The sequence below is a fragment of the Mesoplodon bidens genome (genome assembly GCF_964165515.1).
Source record: "Mesoplodon bidens genome assembly, contig: HAP1_SCAFFOLD_116, whole genome shotgun sequence".
In the NCBI taxonomy this organism is placed as follows: domain Eukaryota; kingdom Metazoa; phylum Chordata; class Mammalia; order Artiodactyla; family Ziphiidae; genus Mesoplodon; species Mesoplodon bidens.
The window spans coordinates 639245-659175 of record NW_027672444.1 but is presented as its reverse complement, the minus strand read 5'-3'; the positions used below and the strand labels follow the sequence as shown (position 1 = coordinate 659175).

Sequence of the window (19931 nt, the reverse complement as noted above, 5' to 3'; positions counted from 1 at the left end):
CATATGAACCTAACATAGGTAACCTTTTTTTTTCTTTTTTTGGCCGTGCCGCTCAGCTTGCAGGATCTTTGTTCCCCAGCCAGGGATGGAACCTGTGCCCCCTGCAGTGGAAGCACAGAATCCTAATCACTGGACTGCCAAGGAATTCCCTACCTGATTTTTAAAATTCAATAATATGTCATAAACATCTTCCCACTTCAATACATTGACTACATAGTGGTTAAAAGCATAGGCTCTGAATCCAACAAACTTAGGTTCATCCCTTGACTCTACCACTTACCAGCTGTGTGTCCTTGAGCAGGTGACTTGACGTCTCTGTGCCTCATATCTCTCACGTATAAAATGGAGATGGGAATAATAATGCCTATCTCACTGGGTTGTTATGAAGACGAAATCGTATCCTGCCTGTAAGTGCTGAGCACGGTGCCTGGTGCATAGCGAACATTCAGTAAATATTAAAATATTTAATATTTTAATATTTAAATTTTAAATTTTACAATCTTAATAATTTGTATATTTTAAATTTTAATATTTAAATTTTAAATATTAAAATTTAAAAATTAAGTTATTACCTAACCATGATTGTTATTTAACTTTTATTTACAACTTACAATGTCTGAAAGACACAGTTAAGGTGCACACATACTGCCCCTGCTGCAGACTGGTGATTATTGGAGCGCACCAGGACAGCTGGGGGTTGTTAAAATATTAAAGTAACTCCCCTGCCTTTTGGCCAACAGCTCATGCCCGAAAATTCTTAAAGTGCCTGCGTCCCCATATCCACCGTCCCACCGCCCCAGACCTCCCGACTCTCCCTGGGGCTTCTCCCCACTGGGACGTCCGAAGGATCCAGCATCTAGAGTTAAGCCGGTTTGGTCATACATGGCCCTTAGGTTCTTTTTGATAAATAACAGTAGCCGGTAAAGAAGTTTGGGGCAGGTGAGGGGTAACTGCTCCCGCACCTCCCTGCCTGGGTGTAAGGAAAGCAAGTCTCAGAGCAAATTCTAGCCCCACAAAGACTTTGAGTAAACACACCTTCCCCAGTAAAGGGACCCCATCGATCAGCCTCTTCTGTAAGTTTGATGAAGTCCCCCCTCCGGCCATCATCTTGCAGGGAAGCGTCCCTCAAGACAGCCACGACAGGGTCGCAGAGGCAGCCGGAGTCACCCCTAGAGATGGCATCAGACGCCAGAACTCTAAGCTGAGACTGGACAGGGGCCCAGTTAGGGTCAGACCCCGAGGCCCTCCCTGGGGACACAGGCCAGGCAGTACCTTCCTCCAGTGAGAGCCGATTTCTTGAGGAATATGAAAACAGATGAAATCTTCCTCCTGAAAACTCAGTTTCCAAATTGAGATGCGCAATCAGTGTAAAATAAACCCCAGATTTCAAAGGCTTCATGCCTCGAAGAAAAAGAATATAAAATATCTCCATATTTTTTGTCGATTACATGTTGAAATGATGCTTTTTAATGTATTGGGTTAAATAAAATTGATCATTAAAAAATTCCTCTCTTCTTTTTACCTTTTTCACGTGACTACTAGAAAATTGAAAATTGCATTCTGTAGCTCCCATTATTTCTCTATCAGGCACTGCTGCTGTAGTCAGTTAGGACTTTGCTGCTCAGGATCCAAGAGAGTCAGATGGGGGCAGTGAGCTTCAAATAAAAGTTTTCTAATCATGGACCTAGTTGGGGAGGTGGAGGGAGAGAAAATGGGCAGCTGCTGAAGTTCCAGGCCCTTGTGTTCCTCGCGCCCCAGGGAACACTGTGGCCAGGGCTGCTCATTCAACACGCAAGGCTGTGCATTCTCTGGGCACCACAGGCCATCAGCTATGTCCACTAGAGGTTCTGGGGTCCACAAAGAGGTTTGAGACCTGGCTGGGGGGCAGGAATCTTTGACTCTAAAATGCATAAATAAAAAATACAGAAGCAAAATGAATAGATGATGAATGTCCACAAACGTGACAGTGCCTGCTTCATCCATCATTAATGTTAAGACTCATTAAAGTTCCATCACCACTGAAAACAATTTGTTCAGTTTCTCACTTCACAAGAAGATAAGAATGTGCAGTGACTGTCCAGAAACCATAGTCACTTGGAAATTTAAAATACGCTGCTTGGGCCCAAGTGATCTCACACGTAGAATTATAGAAATCTTTACAAACGTTTCTACACCAATAAAAAGAAATGTATTCAGTGTTGATGTGAGTGAATTGCGAGATGTCTGATGTGATACAGAGTGGGGTCCCCAAACACAATGCCATAATCCCTGAAAGTCATATAAAAAGGCCTTGTAATACTGGGGTAAATAAGAAAAAATATAGGAAAGCTTAAATGGCCATCAAGTGGATCCTAGTTAAACACGTTTGGCACACTTGTACAATGGACCCCAATGCTACCCTGGAAAAGAACCAAGTACAGCCTCAAATACTGACATGGGAAGATGTTTTTGATATTGTTAGCTGAAAAGTAAGCTGGATAAGAATCTCTATCATGTAAATGCATTTTTGTTTCTTGAAAAGATATGGCTGCAATAAAACAAACAGAGCTAATGTTTAGGGCTAAATGCTCTACTTGAGGGGTCAGCAAACTTCTCCTGTAAAGAGCCAGAGAGTAAATACTGTAGTACTTGTGGGTCACATGGTCTCTGCTGCAACTACTCAGCTCTGCCTTTGTAGCTGGGAAGCAGCCATAAATAATATGTAAATGAATCACTGTAGCTGTGTTGCAATAAAACTTTATTTACAAACATAGGCAGAAGGCCAGATTTGGCCGCAGGGCCATAGTTTGCCAAGCCCTGCTCTATATCATTATTCTATTTAATCTCCAGATAGCCCTTTATAACAGAGACTATCAGGGATCCTGAATTATGTATGTGGAAACGAAGGCTTAGAGAGAGCAAATGACTTGCCCAAGGTCCTCAGCTCTTATGCAGCATAGAAAAAAGTCTGGAAAGAGACACACCACAGTGCATCAGTTCAGTTAATGCTGGGGAAGAGAAATGAGGCAGCTCTTACCCTTTCCAGTCCTCCTGTAATGCTTTCAGTGCATAACTCTCATGAATGTGAAAGTTAATCTGAAAATATTTTTTAAGACTTTGGGGAAACTCACTGTCTCCTCTGCCTTCTCTGTTGACCTTGTGTGTTAGTGTGGACCAACGCCGCGGAACTGTCGGAACAATCAGTGGCCGAGGAAAGTCCTGGGACAGGGCCCTACAGAGAAATTTTTGTGGACCAGGACCTGTCCCAGCACGATAAGGTGAGGGGTCTTGGGGAAGCACAGAGCTACAGCAGCAAGAGGGACCATGGAGAGATTGCCACTGCCTCTTGTTCTCTGTGTCTCAAGGACTGTCCCTTTTTCCTACTTCCAAGAAACCACCTCTTCCTCCCAAGACATTCAGCCAGGTTTGGCCACTGCTCATTTTATCCCAAATAACATCTACAACTACAAGGTACTGAGCACCTACTGTGTGCTGGGCCATGTCCTGTGCACTTGACATTTATTAGCTCGTTAATCTTCACCATCTTCAAAAAAGATTTTATCACCCTCACTTTGCAGATGAGGAAACTGAAGCTCAGAGAGGTTCAGTAATGTGTTCAAGGCTGTCCAATGCAAGGAGCAGTGTTAGGATTCAAAGCGAGGTCTGGTTAGCTTCTCAGCGGGTACTTCTAACTCCCACACAGTAATCACTTGGTCAACCTTCAGTGATGGAACAGTGATGCAAAAACACGTTCCTAGCAGGAGGAATTGAGCCCTGAAGTCAGGGAGGCCTGGGCCGAGAGACTCGTTAAAGAACCAGAGAGGTTTAAAACAGGGATGCGAGCAGAACAGGTGGATTCAAGCCATCCTGGGAAGGGCCCAGGTCAATTTCTCCCCACTTAGACACGACTTGAAAGTTACTCTAAAAGAAGCAGTCTATAATATCTCGCTTTCCTTCAGGGCCAGGGCCTGCTCCTGCAGCAATTCTCAGAGTTTGTGAGGAGCAGACCTACCTGGGGTTCTTGTCAGACACGGAAATCCAAACCTTCAGGAGGCAGGGGGTTCCAACCCAGGCATCCTGGGACCAGACTCTGCAAAATGTTGCAGAAAGGCGAGAAGCCACACTCAGATTCTGTATTTATCGCTGTGTAACAAGCCATCCCAAAACTTAGCGGCTTCAAACAGCAATTCATTATTCCCCAGAATCTATGGGTTGACCTGGAAGGTTCCTTTGCTCGTGTCCCCTGGCCTCACTCATGCGGCCTCAGTCAGCCGCTGGCTTGGCCAGGCTGGTGGTCGGTCTCCATTGGCCTCCTTCCCACATCTAGGGCCTCAGCCAGGACGCCTGGACTGGTGCGCCCCTTTGTGCATGTGGTTTTTCATCACAGCACAGTGGTCTCAGGGTTCCCAGGGGGTCAGAGCAGAAGCTGCACAGCCTGTAAGAACTTGCCTGGAGATCATGCAGCATCACTTCCACTCCATTCCGTTAGTTAAAGCTAGTCACGGGGCCAGCCCAGACTAGAGGGTGAGGAAATAGACTGGATGGCAAAACTGCAAAGTATTTGTAGACATTTTTCAACCTGCCTCAATTTTAACTTGGAAATATAGTGCAACCACTATAATTTTTTCTATTTATAGAAAATTTTTATAAGCCATTTATCATTTTTTCTATTTATAATAGAAATAATTCTTTCTCTTGATAAGTCGTTTATACCCTGACTTGCCAGGACTCCTTCAAGTGACAATAAACAAATTAGCTTGAGGGGGAGCATTGATTAGCTCATCTTATTGGAAAATTTAAAGGGCCACTAGCTTCAGGTATGGCTAGATCCAGGAGCTTGAATAATGTCATCAGAACACCTCCCCACTACCAACTTCTCCCCTCTGTTTCCCTCAGTGTCTGGCTTTCTTCATAAGGCTGGCTTTGTGTGTTAGAAAAGACAAACTCAGGCAAACAAGCCTACATGATCCAAAAGAAGGCAAGATCCTCTCCCTCTGTAATCGATGTGTGAAATCTCTGATTGACCAGCTTGGGCCACATGCACATGGGGAGGTGGGACAGGAAGGAGCAGGGCACATGACTGACAGTCCTACCCAGACCAAATGGAAGGAGGAACACTCCCTCCAAGAAGGGCAAGGGGACCCTCAGCAGGAAAGCAGAACCCACAGCTGTCCACTGCTCTCTGCAAACTTCTTATATTCCAGCACTGGCACGGGGCCTGGCACTTAGTTGCTGCCCGTTGAATGTTTGTTGCATGAAAAATGAATAAGCACCTGGCTGATCATAACAGGGTGAAACAGGGGAAACTGCCCAGGAGTAGGGAATATGTCTGATGCTCTCTCTTGAAGTTTTGCCACCAACTTTCACAAGGACCCAAAGGAAGGCTCCTGGCAGCAGCTGGCTGTGTCAGACAGGCTTTCTCATGAGCGAGACCCTGTCCTTCCCCAGGTCACGGAGCTAGCAGGTCGTGAGGCTGACTGCACGGCTCTCCTGGGAATGAGCTGGCCCAGAAATTGCCCGTTTACCTCCTCCCGTGACTGCTTTGGAAAAGGCCTCTGGGGAATTTCTTCTTCTTCTTCTTCTTCAGTTTTTCTGACATTTTATTGATAACGTCTGGTGAGAAGTTTGGGGGAAATTTTTTTTCCTTTTTTGGAAAACCTAACCAATTCTTTGGCTGCAGAGCTTTATCACTGGAGAGATGGAGGACAGGGTTAATTATACCTGTGGGTACAGTCTACCAGCAATTTTGTTTTTCCAGCCAAAAGTTTACATGAGCCCATGCAAATAAATCAGTATTCCTGTCTCATTTACTTTCCAGATTGAGTTACCTGGAAAAAATTCATACATGAATAGCCAAAAGAGGCAGGAAATATTAGAAGAGAGGAAAGGGAAAACAAATAGTTCAGAATGTTTTAAGTTAAAACAAATAACCCTCATTATAGGCAGAATGTGGTCAAACAGAATGTTGTTTTCCTAAGTACCTTTCCTAGGTCCCCGGTGTGCTAGGCTGAATATTATAAATGAAAACACTCTAAGTAAACTTTCTAGCAACAAAAGTTCCCAAGTGGGATGGTTGTTCTTAATATGAAAGTCTAATTCTCGGGGAAAGGAAAGTTTCCGTACCTGTGAGGTACAGACATCCATTACAGGAGTCTATATACAAGTACATCATTTTAACCCAATTCTTGTCTCTATGAGATTTTCCAAGTGACAGAGATAGCCTTGAAAGTCTGCTTTTTCCCTCCCTGCCTGCCCTCACCTTCCCAAAGAATGATACCATATTTTTCCTGTCTTTCTTTAAATGGGCTCAGCCTTACACCCAGACCCACACCTAGTAAATTTCCCATCTGGCCTCCACCCAGGATGAAATAATTCTGCTGCTGGGAAAAGAAGTCAGCCGTCTCTCCGATTTTGAACTTGAATCTAAATACAAAGACACGGTGATAGCAAGCCTGCAGAACCAAGTGGCCAACCTGAGGCAGAAGCTGTTGGAAACAGCTGCCTCCAGGCAGAAGCAGAGGGTGATCCCGCCCAAGTTTCAGGTTCTGCATGAAGAGGACGATGCCCAACATAGAGAGATCCAGAGCTTGAAAAAGCAGGTAGGGCTCAGAGACAAGTGGGTCGGGGTCTTGGGGTCACAACACAGGGTGACAGCTCTCAGGTAGAGCCTTGGCGGAGCCACCCGGGTAGTTAGAAATGGGCAGTCAGCACAGCATGGAGAAGAGTGCAGATCCAGGGAGTGGAGGGTTGGCAAATTTCTAGCCTTGTAAGAACAATATTAGATTTGATTAAGTGCCTACCATGTTCAGGCCCCGGTGCAGGTGCTTTGGGTGCATTAGCTTATTTATTTATTTATTTATTTATTTATTTATTTTATTTATTTATTTATTGGCTGCATTGGGTCTTCGTTGCTGTGCACGGGCTTTCTCTAGTTGCAGTGAGCAGGGGCTACTCTTCACTGCAGTGCGTGGGCTTCTCATTGCAGTGGCTTCTCTTGCTGCAGAGCATGGGCTTCAGTAGTTGCAGCATGAGGGCTTCAGTAGCTGTGGCTCGCGGACTCTAGAGTGCAGGCTCAGTAGTTGTGGCCCACGGGCATAGTTTCTCCACGGCATGTGGGATCTTCCTGGACCAGGGCTTGAACTCGTGTCCCCTGTATTGGCAGGCAGATTCTTAACCACTGCACCATGAGGGAAGTCCCCTCATTAGCTAGTTAAACCTCAGTCTTCTGACACATGCCATTCTACAGATGAGGAGACTGAGGCACGCTCAGAGATGCCCAGGAGCTTGTTACAGCTTGCACAGCAAGTGAGAGGCAGTGATGTGACTTGGGCTCAGCTCTGCCACCTTGTACACCTCATGCTTTCACACCCACTTTGCATTTCCACCCAACTCCTGTCGCTTCAGTGACCACTTCTCACACCCACCCGGACCCAGCCAGAAAGAGCTGGAGGTGGGGAGGAGGAACCCCACAGTGTTCCAAACACTGAGGCCTTTATCAAACCCTGAAGGCAGCTGCTGGTTCATTTATAGGGAATTTCACCAAAAAATCTCCACCCAGAATGTCTGGATTTACCAGTCAACTTCCTTCCTCCTGAAACTAAATCCAAAAAAGAAAAAAAAATTTTTTTTAAGTTTTAAAGAACTACTTTAAAATTGGCCACTGATCTTGTACATAAATTATATCGCAACAAAGCTGATAAAAAAGCAATTGGTCATTGATGAATTTTGGCCTCAGTGCATAATTCTGCTTAAAACCGTAGTCAGATTTGGTTCAACATGGCGGAGTAGAAGGACATGCTCTCACTCCCTCTTTCGAGAACACTGGAATCACAACTAACTGCTGAACAATCTTCGACAGGAAGACACTGGAACTCACCAAAAAAGATACCCCACATGCAAAGACAAAGGAGAAGGCGCACTGAGACAGTAGGAGGGGCGCAATCCCAATGAAATCAAATCTCATCACTGCTGGGTGGGTGACTCACAAACTGGAGAACACTTATACCACAGAAGTCCACCCACTGGAGTGAAGGTTCTGAGCCCCTCGTCGGGCTTCCCAACCTGAGAGTCCAGCAATGGGAGGAGGAATTCCTAGAGACTCAGACTTTGAAGGCTAGTGGGATTTGATTGCAGGACTTTGGCAGGACTGGGGGAAAGAGAGATTCCACTCTTGGAGGGCACACACAAAGTAGTGTGTGCATTGGGACCCAGGGGAAGGAGCAGTGACCCCCCTAGGAGACTGAACCAGATCTACCTGCTAGTGTTGGTGGGTGTCCTGCAGAGGCAGGGGACAGCTGTGGCTCACCAAGGGACAAGGGCACTGGCAGCAGAAGTTCTGGGAAGTATTCCTTGGCATGAGCCCTCCCAGAGTCTGCCCTTAGCTCCACCAAAGAGCCTGGGTAGGCTCCAGTGTTGGGTCACTTCAGGCCAAACAACTAACAGGGAGGGAACCCAGACCCACCCATCAGCAGACAAGCAGATTAAAGTTTTACTGAGCTCTGCCTACCAATGCCACAGCCAGCTCTACCCACCACCAGTCCCTCCTATCAGGAAACTTCCACAAGCCTCTTAGATAGCCTCATCCACCAGAGGGCAGACAGCAGCAACAAGAAGAACTACAATCCTGCAGCTTGTGGAACAAAAACAATATTCACAGAAAGACAGAAAAGATGAAAAGGCAGAGGGCTATGTAACAGATGAAGGAACAAGGTAAAACCCCAGAAAACAACTAAATGAAATGGAGATAGGCAACCTTCCAGAAAAAGAATTCAGAATAATGATAGTGAAGATGATCCTGGACCTCAGAAAAAGAATGGAGGCAAAGATCGAGAAGATGCAAGAAATGTTTAACAAAGATCTAGAAGAATTCAAGAACAAACAAACAGAGATGAACAATACAATAACTGAAAAAAAAAACACACTAGAAGGAATCAATAGAATAACTGAGGCAAAAGAAACGGATAAGTGACCTGGAATACAGAATGGTGGAATTCACTGCTGCAGAACAGAATAAAGATAAAAGAATGAAAAGAAATGAAGACAGCTTAAGAGACCTCTGGGACAACATTAAACACAACAACGTTCACATTATACGGGTCCCAGAAGGAGAACAGAGAGAGAAAGGACCCGAGAAGATATTGAAGAGATTATAGTCAAAAACTTCCCTAACATCGGAAAGGAAATAGCCACCCAAGTCCAGGAAGCACAGAGAGTCCCATACAGGAGAAACCCAAGGAGAAACACACCGAGACACATAGTAATCAACTTGGCAAAAATTAAAGAAAAATTATTGACAGCAGCAAGGGAAAAATGACAAATAACATACAAGGGAACTCCCAGAAGGTTAACAGCTGATTTCTCAGCAGAAACTCTACAAGCCAGAAGGGAGTGGCATGATATACTTAAAGTGATGAAAGGGAAGAACCTACAACCCAGATTACTCTACCCAGCAAGGATCTCATTGAGATTCGATGGAGAAATCAAAAGCTTGACAGACAAGCAAAAGCTAAGAGAATTCAGCACCACCAAACCAGCTCTACAACAAATGTTAAAGGAACTTCTCTAAGTGGGAAACACAAGAGAAGAAAAGGACCTACAAAAACAAACCCAAAACAATTAAGAAAATGGTCATAGAAACATACATATCGATAATTACCTTAAACGTGGATGGATCAAATGCTCCAACCAAAAGACACAGGGTTGCTGAAAGGATACAAAAACAAGACCTATCTATATGCTGTCTCCAGGCGACCCACTTCAGACCTAGGGACACATAGAGACTGAAAGTGAGGGGATGGAAAAAGATATTCCATGCAAATGGAAATCAAAGGAAAGCTGGAGTAGCAATACTCATATCAGGTAAAATACACTTTAAAATAAAGAATGTTACAAGAGACAAGGAAGGACACTACGTAATGATCAAGGGATCAATCCAAGAGGAAGATATAACAATTATAAATATATATGCACCCAACATAGGAACACCTCAATACAAAAGGCAATCGCTAACAGCTCTAAAAGAGGAAATCAACAGTAACACAATAATAGTGGGGGACTTGAACACCTCACTTACACCAATGGACAGATCATCCAAAGAGAAAATTAATAAGGAAACACAAGCTTTAAATGACACAATAGACCAGATAGATTTACTTGATATTTGTAGGACATTCCATCCTAAAACAGCAGATTACACTTTCTTCTCAAGTGCGCACGGAACATTTTCCAGGATAGATCACGTTTTGGGTCACAAATCAAGCCTCAGGAAATTTAAGAAAATTAAAATCATATCAAGCATCTTTTCTGACCACAACGCTATGAGATTAGAAATGAATTACAGGGAAAAACCTGTAAAAAACACAAACACATAGAGGCTAAACAGTACGTTACTAAATAACCAAGAGATCACTGAAGAAATCAAAGAGGAAATCAAAAAATACCTTGAGACAAATGACAATGAAAACACGACGATCCAAAACCTATGGGATGCAGCAAAAGCATCCCATAGTTCTAAGAGGGAAGTTCATAGCTATACAAGCCTACCTCAAGAAACAAGAAAAATCTCAAATAAACAATCTAACGTTACACCTAAAGGAACTAGAGAAAGAAGAACAAACAAAACCCAAAGTGAGCAGAAGGAAAGAAATCATAAAGATCAGAGCAGAAATAAATGAAATAGAAACAAAGAAAACAATAGCAAAGATCAATAAAACTAAAAGCTGGTTCTTTGAGAAGTTAAACAAAATTGATAAACCATTATCCAGACTCATCAAGAAAACGAGGGAGAGGACTCAAATCGATAAATTAGAAAGGAAAAAGAAGTTACAACAGACACCGCAGAAATACAAAGCATCCTAAGAGACAACTACAAGCAACTCTATGCCAATAAAATGGACAACCTGGAAGACATGAACAAATTCTTAGAAAGTTATAACCTTTCAAGTCTGAACCAGGAAGAAATAGAAAATATGAACAGACCAATCACAAGTAATGAAATTGAAACTGTGATTAAAAATCTTCCAACAAACAGAAGTCCAGGACCAGAAGGCTTCACAGGTGAATGCTATCAAACATTTAGAGACGAGCTAACACCCATCTTTCTCAAACTCTTCCAAAAAATTGCAGAGGAAGGAACACTCCCAAACTCATTCTCTGAGGCCACCATCACCCTGATACCAAAACCAGACAAAGATACTACAAAAACAGAAAATTACAGACCAATATCACTGATGAATATAGATGCAAAAATCCTCAACAAAATACTAGCAAACAGAATCCAACAACACATTAAAAGGATCATACACCATGATCAAGTGGGATTTATCCCAAAGAGGCAAGGATTCTTCAATATATGCAAATCAATCAATGTGATACACCATATTAACAAATTGAAAAAGAAAAACCATATGATCATCTCAATGGATGCAGAAAAAGCTTTTGACAAAATTCAACTCTGATTTATGATAAAAACTCTCCAGAAAGTGGGCATAGAGGGAACCTACTTCACCATAGTAAAGGCCATATATGACAAAGCCACAGAAAACATCATTCTCAATGGTGAAAAACTGAAAGCATTTCCTCTAAGATCAGGAACAAGACAAGGATGTCCACTCTCACTACTATTCTTCAACATAGTTTTGGAAGTCCTAGCCACAGCAATCAGTGAAGAAAAAGCAATAAAAGGAATCCAAATTGAAAAAGAAGAAGTAAAACTGTCACTGTTTGAAGATGACAGGATACTCTACAGAGAGAATCCTAAAGATGCCACCAGAAATCTACGAGAGCTAATCAATGAACTTGGTAAAGTTGCAGGACACAAAATGAATGCACAGAAATCTCTTGCATTCCTATACACTAATGATGAAAAATCTGAAAGAGAAATTAAGGAAACACTCTCATGTACCACTGCAACCAAAAAATACAATACCTAGGAATAAACCTACCTAGGGAGACAAAGACCTGTATGCAGAAAACTGTAAGACACTGATGAAAGCAATTAAAGATGATAGCAACAGATGGAGAGATATACCATGTTCTTGGATTGGAAGCATCAATATTGTGAAAATGACTCTACTACCCAAAGCAATCTACAGATTCAATGCAATCCCTATCAAATTACCAATGGCATTTTTTAGAGAACTAGAACAAAAAAGCTTAAAATTTGTGTGGAGACACAAAAGACCCCGAATAGCCAAAGCAGTCTTGAGGGAAAAAAACGGAGCTGGAGGAATCAGACTCCCTAACTTCAGCCTATACTACAAAGCCACAGTAATCAAGACAATATGGTACTGGCACAAAAACAGAAATATAGGTCAATGGAACAGAATAGAAAGCCCAGAGATAAACCCACACACCTATGGTCAACTAATCTATGACAAAGGAGGCAAGGATATACCGTGGAGAAAAGAGAGTCTCTTCAATAAGTGGTGATGGGAAAACTGGACAGCTACATGTAAAAGAATGAAATTAGAACACTCCCTAATGCCATACACAAAAATAAACTCAAAATGGATTAGGGACCTAAATGTAAGACCAGACACTCTAAAATTCTTAGAGGAAAACATAGGAAGAACACTCTTTGACATAAATCACAGCAAGATATTTTTTGATCCACTTCCTAGAGTAATGGAAATAAATACAAAAATAAACAAATGGGACTTAATGAAACTTCAAAGCTTTTGCACAGCAAAGGAAACCATAAACAGGATGAAAAGACAACCCTCAGACTGGGGGAAAATACTTGCAAAGGAAGCAACTGACAGATGATTAATATCCAAAATATATAAAGAGCTCATGCAGCTCAATATTAAAAAAACAAACAACCCAATCCAAAAATGTGCAGAATACCTAAATAGACGTTTCTCCAAAGAAGATATACCGCTGGCCAAGAAGCACATGAAAAGCTGCTCAACATCATTAATTATTAGAGAAATGCAAATCAAAACTGCAATGAGGTATCACCTCACACCAGTTAGAATGGGCATCATCAGAAAATCTACAAACAACAAATGCTGGAGAAGGTGTGGAGAAAAGGGGACCCTCTTGCACTGTTGGTGGGAATGTAAATTGATACAGCCACTATGGAGAACAGTATGGAGGTTCCTTAAAAAACTAAAAATAGAATTACCATAGGACCCAGCAATCCCACAACTGGGCATATACCCAGAGAAAACCATAATTCAAAAAGCCACATGTACCCCAATGTTCATTGCAGTACTATTTACAATAGCCAGATCATGGAAGCAACCTAAATGCCCATTGACGGACGAATGGTTAAAGAGGAAGTGGTACATATATACAATGGAATATTACTCAGCCATAAAAAGGAACAAAATTGGGTCATTTGTAGAGACATGGATGCATCTAGAGACTGCCATACAGAGTGAAGTAAGTCAGAAAGAGAAGAACAAATATCATATATTAACGCATATATGTGGAACCTAGAAAAATGGTAAAGATGAACCAGTTTGCAGAGCAGAAATTGAGACACACATGTAGAGGACAAACGTATGGACACCAAGGGGGGAAAGCGGCAGGGGGTGGGGGTGGTGGTATGATGAATTGAGAGATTGGGATTTACATGTATACACTGATGTGTATAAAATGGGTGACTAATAAGAAAAATATAAATAAATAAATAAACATTTTAAAAAAGGAGAGAGGAAAAAAAAACCATAGTCAATGCTTGGGGGCCTTTGTTCTCTTGTTCTCTGTTTACTGTCTTTCCCTCTGTAACCGATTCTAGGTACACAGTTTCAATCCTAGAAATGGTGCTCTAGAAAGGACACAGATTGTGTATGGTGAACCTAGGAGATTCTAGCAGGAAACTGTAAGCTCCATGAAGGCAAAGGTTGGGCCCAGTAACCTTCTAGAACTCTGTTAGGACCGTGTCTGTTTGTTTGTTCTTTATTCATCCATCCATCCATCCGTCCATTAATCCAAAGAAATATTTTGGGGGGCCTATCCCGTGCCATGCCCTCTTCCAGGCTCTGAGAATTCAGCAGAGAACAAGACAGACATGATCCTTCCCCCTGTTATGCTCTAGTGAGGGAGACAGAATAAACAAGTCAACAAATACATGCTCTAATATTTAAAGGAACTAATGACTCTCCTTCAAACCTGGTTTTGAAAAAACAAGGAAAGTAACAGGTCCTGTAGGGATTATTAGTGCAAACAGCTACCTTGACATGTAGCTGACAGATTAATGAGCATCTTTTTCTTGAACTGAACACAATTTTGCTGAAATATTCCTTTCAGTTATTCTCCCATTTCAGAGCTTTCCTGAGAAAGTGACATGTCTTTTTCAGGTACATGGATGAGGCTGAATTATTCCCACATACCTTTTTTTTTTTTTGGCCGTACCACGCGGCTTGCAGGATCTTAGTTCCCTGACCAGAGATCAAACCCAGGCCTCCAGCAGTGGAAGCACAGAGTCCTAACCACTGGACTGCCAGGCAATTCCCCACATACCTTTTTTTAAATAATTGAAATATATTTGACATAGAATATTATATAATTTCCACATATCTTTGAATATCAGCCGGTCCCAATTTGAGTATTATTTAAAGTGGCTGCCGATATCTGGGGGAAAAATGTTTTTTTACAAAGAAATTATCTAGAAATAATTACACTGATGCATCGTGCTGTTGGCTCCCCTACCCCTGGAGCTTCACTTATAACTGAAGAAGAATATTTTATAGCAAGGCATATATGAACCAGAGGCTCCATCGGTTTGAACTCAAATCGAGTTTCATCCACTGACATTTTAGTTTCTTAACTATTCTACTGCCTGCAGAGCATTCCACCAGAAGTGTAAGCCACATGGCAGGTTGATTTATGGTTCTGATTACTTTATGTGTTTTCCCTGGTCCCTGAAGGTGTGTGCATAATGATTTGCTCTCAGAGATCTTCGATCTGCTACAGTATCACTAGAAAATTCTTACCTCCATGTGCTCTTATACGCCTGTGGTAATTAGAAGCCAAATTATCATCCTGAAACAATCACTCCTCCTAGCACTCTTAACTTTCTTATGATTCAGTGCCCATTTTATTACACAGCTTAACAGACATTAAACATCTTGGAATTTATGCCATTACAAACAATATGGATATTTACTTTGATAGTAAAAGTATCAAAGAGGTTTGAAGAGTCTTTGGAGTTTTCCAGCAATCCAAAATCCTAAAACTCTGACACTCAGATTGAAATATTTTCAATCTGTCAAAACCACTGGAGTCTTAGAGGGGAACATACGTTTTCCCTTCTGGAAGTTTGTCTCTGTGTGTTCTATCTCTGGTATCATGCAAATAAAAGCATTAAGCTGAGAAGAGCTTACAAACACTTTCAGTGTTCCAAGGACCTTTTATGGAAAAGTTGTAGTTCCCCCCAACAGAGAAAAGTAAGATGTGAAAGAATTTTTTTACTCAAAGTTTCCAAAGCACAAACATGCAAAAGTATAGCCTTGGGGAGAGTGGGGGTCAGAGTGGCCTGTGTCCCCGCAACTTCCAGCATAGACCCCCCCCAATAATGTCTCAGGTGCCCCAGGGAAAAAGTAAGTGTAACTGCCCCAAATGTCCTAGACTCTGAACCATGATGGTGTATGAAACGAGTCAGAAAACTTGTGAGACCTTGACGTATCTGTTAACTCTACCAGAGTAATAATGACAAGATTTCCAAGGACACAAACCAAGACCAAAGGCTGTGAGCGCCATCTGGTGGCCATATCAGCACGCCCGAACTCCATTAACTGGGCATGCCCACCACCTCCCCCCAATCTTTTTTTTTTTTTTTTTTTTAGAGTGATGCCCGCAACCTGGTCTGATGATAAACAGGGAAATTCCTGTATTTCTTCTTTTGGAGGGATTATTTTTATTTAAGACACTGAGTCTCTATTTATTCTTATAACAGTTATTTTTAATTTAATGCACGTTTTTAAGTTTAAAAAGGGAGCTGCTTCTACGAAAAATGCTAAGAAATTATAGTGGGGCTAGCCAAGAGACATGGGAAAAATGGTGAAAGTGGTATATGAATAACTGAAGTTTAGGAACTCTCTTCGGGTGGGGTTGCCAGATAAAGTAAGGACACCCAGTTAAATTTGAATTTTAGAATTTCGTTTTAGTGTGTGTCCCAAATATTGCATGGGACACACTTGCACTAAAATATTATTCATTATCTGAAATCCTATTTTAAGTGAACATCCTTTTTTCCTCCCCTAAATCTGGCAACCTTACCTTAGGAGAACAAAGAAATTGCACCCAGGACTTGGCTGGTGGCACAGTGGTTAGGGATCCGCCTGCCAGTGCAGGGGACACGGGATCGAGCCCTGGTCCGGGAAGATCCCACATACCGTGGAGCATGTAAGCCTGTGCGCCACAACTACTGAGCGCTCTTGCCACAACTACTGAAGCCCGTGTGCTTAGAGCCCAGGCTCTGCAACAAGAGAAGGCGCCACAATAAGCCTATGCACCGCAACAAAGACCTAACACACCAAAAATAAATAAATAAATAAAATTTATTTTTAAAAAAAGAAAAGAAATTGCATCCTTCTCCTTGTCACTTCCATTTTGATCTATCAAAACAAGCTAGTGGGGCTTCCCTGGTGGTGCAGTGGTTGACAGTCCGCCTGCCGATGCAGGGGACGCAGGTTCGTGCCCCGGTCTGGGAAGATCCCACATGCTGCGGAGCGGCTGGGCCCGTGGGCCATGGCCACTGAGCCTGCACTTCCGGAGCGTGTGCTCCACAACGGAAGAGGCCACAACAGTGAGAAGCCCGCGTACAGCGAAAAAAAAAAAAAAAAAAACAAGCTAGCTCTTGTCCTGTCTATGGATTGCTTGACATTTATGCCCCAATAAACGTGCCCCTGTGGGAGTACTGAGGCCTGACATCTGAAAAATCACAGGGCAAAGGCCCACAGTGCACCTTGAGGTGGGAATGTCCGGGCCACTCAGAACAAGCAGTCTGGCCACATCAAACCGAGAGGGAGGGGGTTCTGGGCCCAGCTCTCTTTCCCGGCCTCTCGGGTACCTGCTCTGTGGAGGCCGAGGCCTGGCAGCTACTTTCGGGCCCTTACCAACGTTGCATTTGATGGAGAGCCTTCCACACCCCACGTGTAGACCTAGACCCCTAGAGGGGGGCCCGCCCTTGAGGGGGCTCTGAGCCATGGACTTAGAGGGTGCTCACAGCAGCCATAGATAGAGCCGGCCTGTGGTGCACCCACCCACGATTCCTGTATTTCCTTTATTTTTTTTTATTATTTTTTTTTGTGGTACACATGCCTCTCACTGTTGTGGCCCCTCCCATTGCGGAGCACAGGCCCCGGATGCGCAGGCTCGGCGGCCATGGCCCACAGACCCAGCCGCACCGCGGCATGTGGGATCTTCCCGGACTGGGTCACGAACCCGCGTCACCTGCATCAGCAGGCGGACTGTCACCCACCTCGTCACCAGGGAAGCCCCTGTATTTCCTCTTAATAACAACCACACTGGCGTTTAAGTGAGCCTGGCAAGGCTTACAAATGCACACATAAAGATTACCAACTACATTCTCCAGAGACGGACGAGGGAAGTTGAAGCTAAAACACACCGTGAGGGCTTCCCTGGTGGCGCAGTGGTTGAGAGTCCACCGGCCGATGCAGGGGACACGGGTTCGTGCCCCGGTCCGGAAAGATACCACATGCTGCGGAGGGGCTGGGCCCCTGAGCCATGGTCGCTAAGCCTGCGCGACTGGAGCCAGTGCTCCGCAATGGGAGAGGCCACAACAGTGAGAGGCCCGCGTACCGCAAAAAAACCCCAAAATAAACCCAAAACAAAAGAAAAAAACACCCCGTGGGTAGTCAGAGGAGAGGACCGTCATAGCTCATCCCCCTGTGCCGTGTGCCAGGCATGATCTGAGCACTTGTACACATGTTAACTTATTAAAATACTTGTAACAATCCTATCAGGTTGGGACTACCATCACCCCGCGTGCAGACTGAACAAAAGGAAACAGAATATGGTGTCCTCCTTGTGTTCACAAAGCCCGTTAACTGGCAGAGACAGGACTTGAAGGCCACAGTCCGGCTCCCGAGTCCATGCCATGCTTTACAGCCTCCAACTTCTCACGCTCAATCCTAGAGCCACCTGGGAAGGAGGAACCAGGCAACTAAAGACTGGGTTTGAATCAGACTCCACGTCTGACCAGCCACGTGATCCCGAGCAGGGGGCCTCGCCTCTCTGAGTCTCAACCTGGCTCCCTTGCAAAATGGGCACATTAATGGGAACGTCAGCCTTCAGCAACGCTGTGACGAGTATCAGTGTAGCATGTGTGAACGGGCTCTGTAAACTCTGGAGTGTTCTGTGAGGTATAAACTACCCTCTATTCTCATTAGAGGGAATTCATTTCATAACCTGCTCCCGGCTCTTGAACTTGGCTGTGCATCCAGTCAGTGCTGGATGATCTGGAACCAACAGCTGGTCTATTTATGGCTGAAAACCCACAGGTCATAGGAAGACAGCAGCACCGGAGCCCCTGGGTGGCCACAAAGATAAGGTTCGTGTCTTGAGGACTGATGACATGGTGGTCACTGAAGGAACAGGCCCCTCCTGCCCCTTCCACTAGTGACAACTGAAAACCTTGGTTTCCCCAACACCCCGATCCAAGATCAACCCGACTCTTTGCCCAACGTTGGAGAATTACCGGCGTGTCCTGCAGGCCTGGCTGGCCCCCTCTGACTGTGTGTTGCCTCCTTCCACAGATCAGTGCCCTACAGCAAGGCTACAACCAGGTGCTGAGCCAGACCCTGGAAATCACCTCCCTGAAGCACGAGGCCGAGAACTTAAGGAGGGAGGCCGCCATCACGTCAGGTGAGGCCCTTCTGCATTCAGGCCCCAGAGCTTCTGCCCTCCCCCTGCAGACATCACCAGTCAACCAGCACACCTGTGCCCGTGACCTGGGTGCAGCCTCAGGGATCACCCGTGTCGGTGCATTAGAGTTCTCCCTCAGTTTAGGTTTCTTGCCACCCAGTTCCGAGGGCAGGGCCTGGTAAATATTTGAGAGAATGGTATCTCTTGGCTACAAGGTCTCCTGAGCACTGGCCCCACCAGGGAGAACACAGGTCGCCTTGTGGCTTGGGTGGTTCCACAAAGCAGCCTGAGTGCAAACTAGAGCGTGGACAAAATGGGGTCACTCCTTTAAGGCACCCATGGTCTCACCCATTTCAGCCGAGTGCACTTGGGCCCAAGGGAAACCATTTTCTAATTTGATCAGAGGTTGTTCCCTGATAAAGGGCTTGGGTTGGGAGAGGGGCAGCCAACGCACAGCTGTGGCTGAGCTTTGATTCCCTGGATTCCTTCATTGCTCCACATGTTTCTTGAGCTCCTACTAGGTGTCAGGCCCCGTTCCAGGCTCTGGGGAGGGAGAGCCAAGCAAGACAGTCAGATTCCTGTACTCACAGATTTGGGAGGGGGTGACAGACAATAAAAGTAAACGGATGAATAAACAAGCCCACTTCAGAGAGCAGTGGTGCTGTGGAGAAAATAAACTGTGTGTCGTGGTGGCCAGCGCTTCAAGGGAGGAGACCAAGGGGGACCAGCTTAGTGGGTGTGCAACCATGGAACTCAGGTGGGACTTGAACCCGTGGGCTGGGACTCAAACCCAGTCAGAACCCACTATCTTTTAATCGAGATCACTCATCTGGCCTCGGGACTTAATAAAGCTCAGGTTCTTTATGTCTCATCGCAGAAAGAATCCAGTGAGAGACAAAGTAAGAAGTGGATTTCTTTAGAGAGAAACACACTCCACAGACAGAGTGTGGGCCATCTCAAAGGCTAGAGACCCCCAAATATGGGGCGGTTAGTTTTTATGGGGTGGGTAATTTTATAGGCTAATGAGTGGGAGGATTGTGACAACTCTAATATTTTGGGGAAGGGGCAGGGATTTCCAGGAATTGGGCCAACACCCACTTTTTTTTTTTTTTTTT

General features: G+C 44.2%; 1 protein-coding gene across 1 annotated transcript in view; it reads left to right on the top strand.

Annotated features, from left to right (window-relative positions):
* LOC308610202 (forkhead-associated domain-containing protein 1-like) overlaps nt 1–19931 on the top strand; it is a gene marked incomplete at its 3' end in the record, with an annotated part of 88030 nt that overhangs the window by 42762 nt on the left and 25337 nt on the right. The window contains exons 4-6 of the mRNA XM_081259434.1: nt 3148–3257; nt 6342–6578; nt 18708–18816. Coding sequence (XP_081115560.1) covers nt 3148–3257; nt 6342–6578; nt 18708–18816 — 456 coding nt within the window. The remainder of the gene's footprint in view (nt 1–3147; nt 3258–6341; nt 6579–18707; nt 18817–19931) is intronic.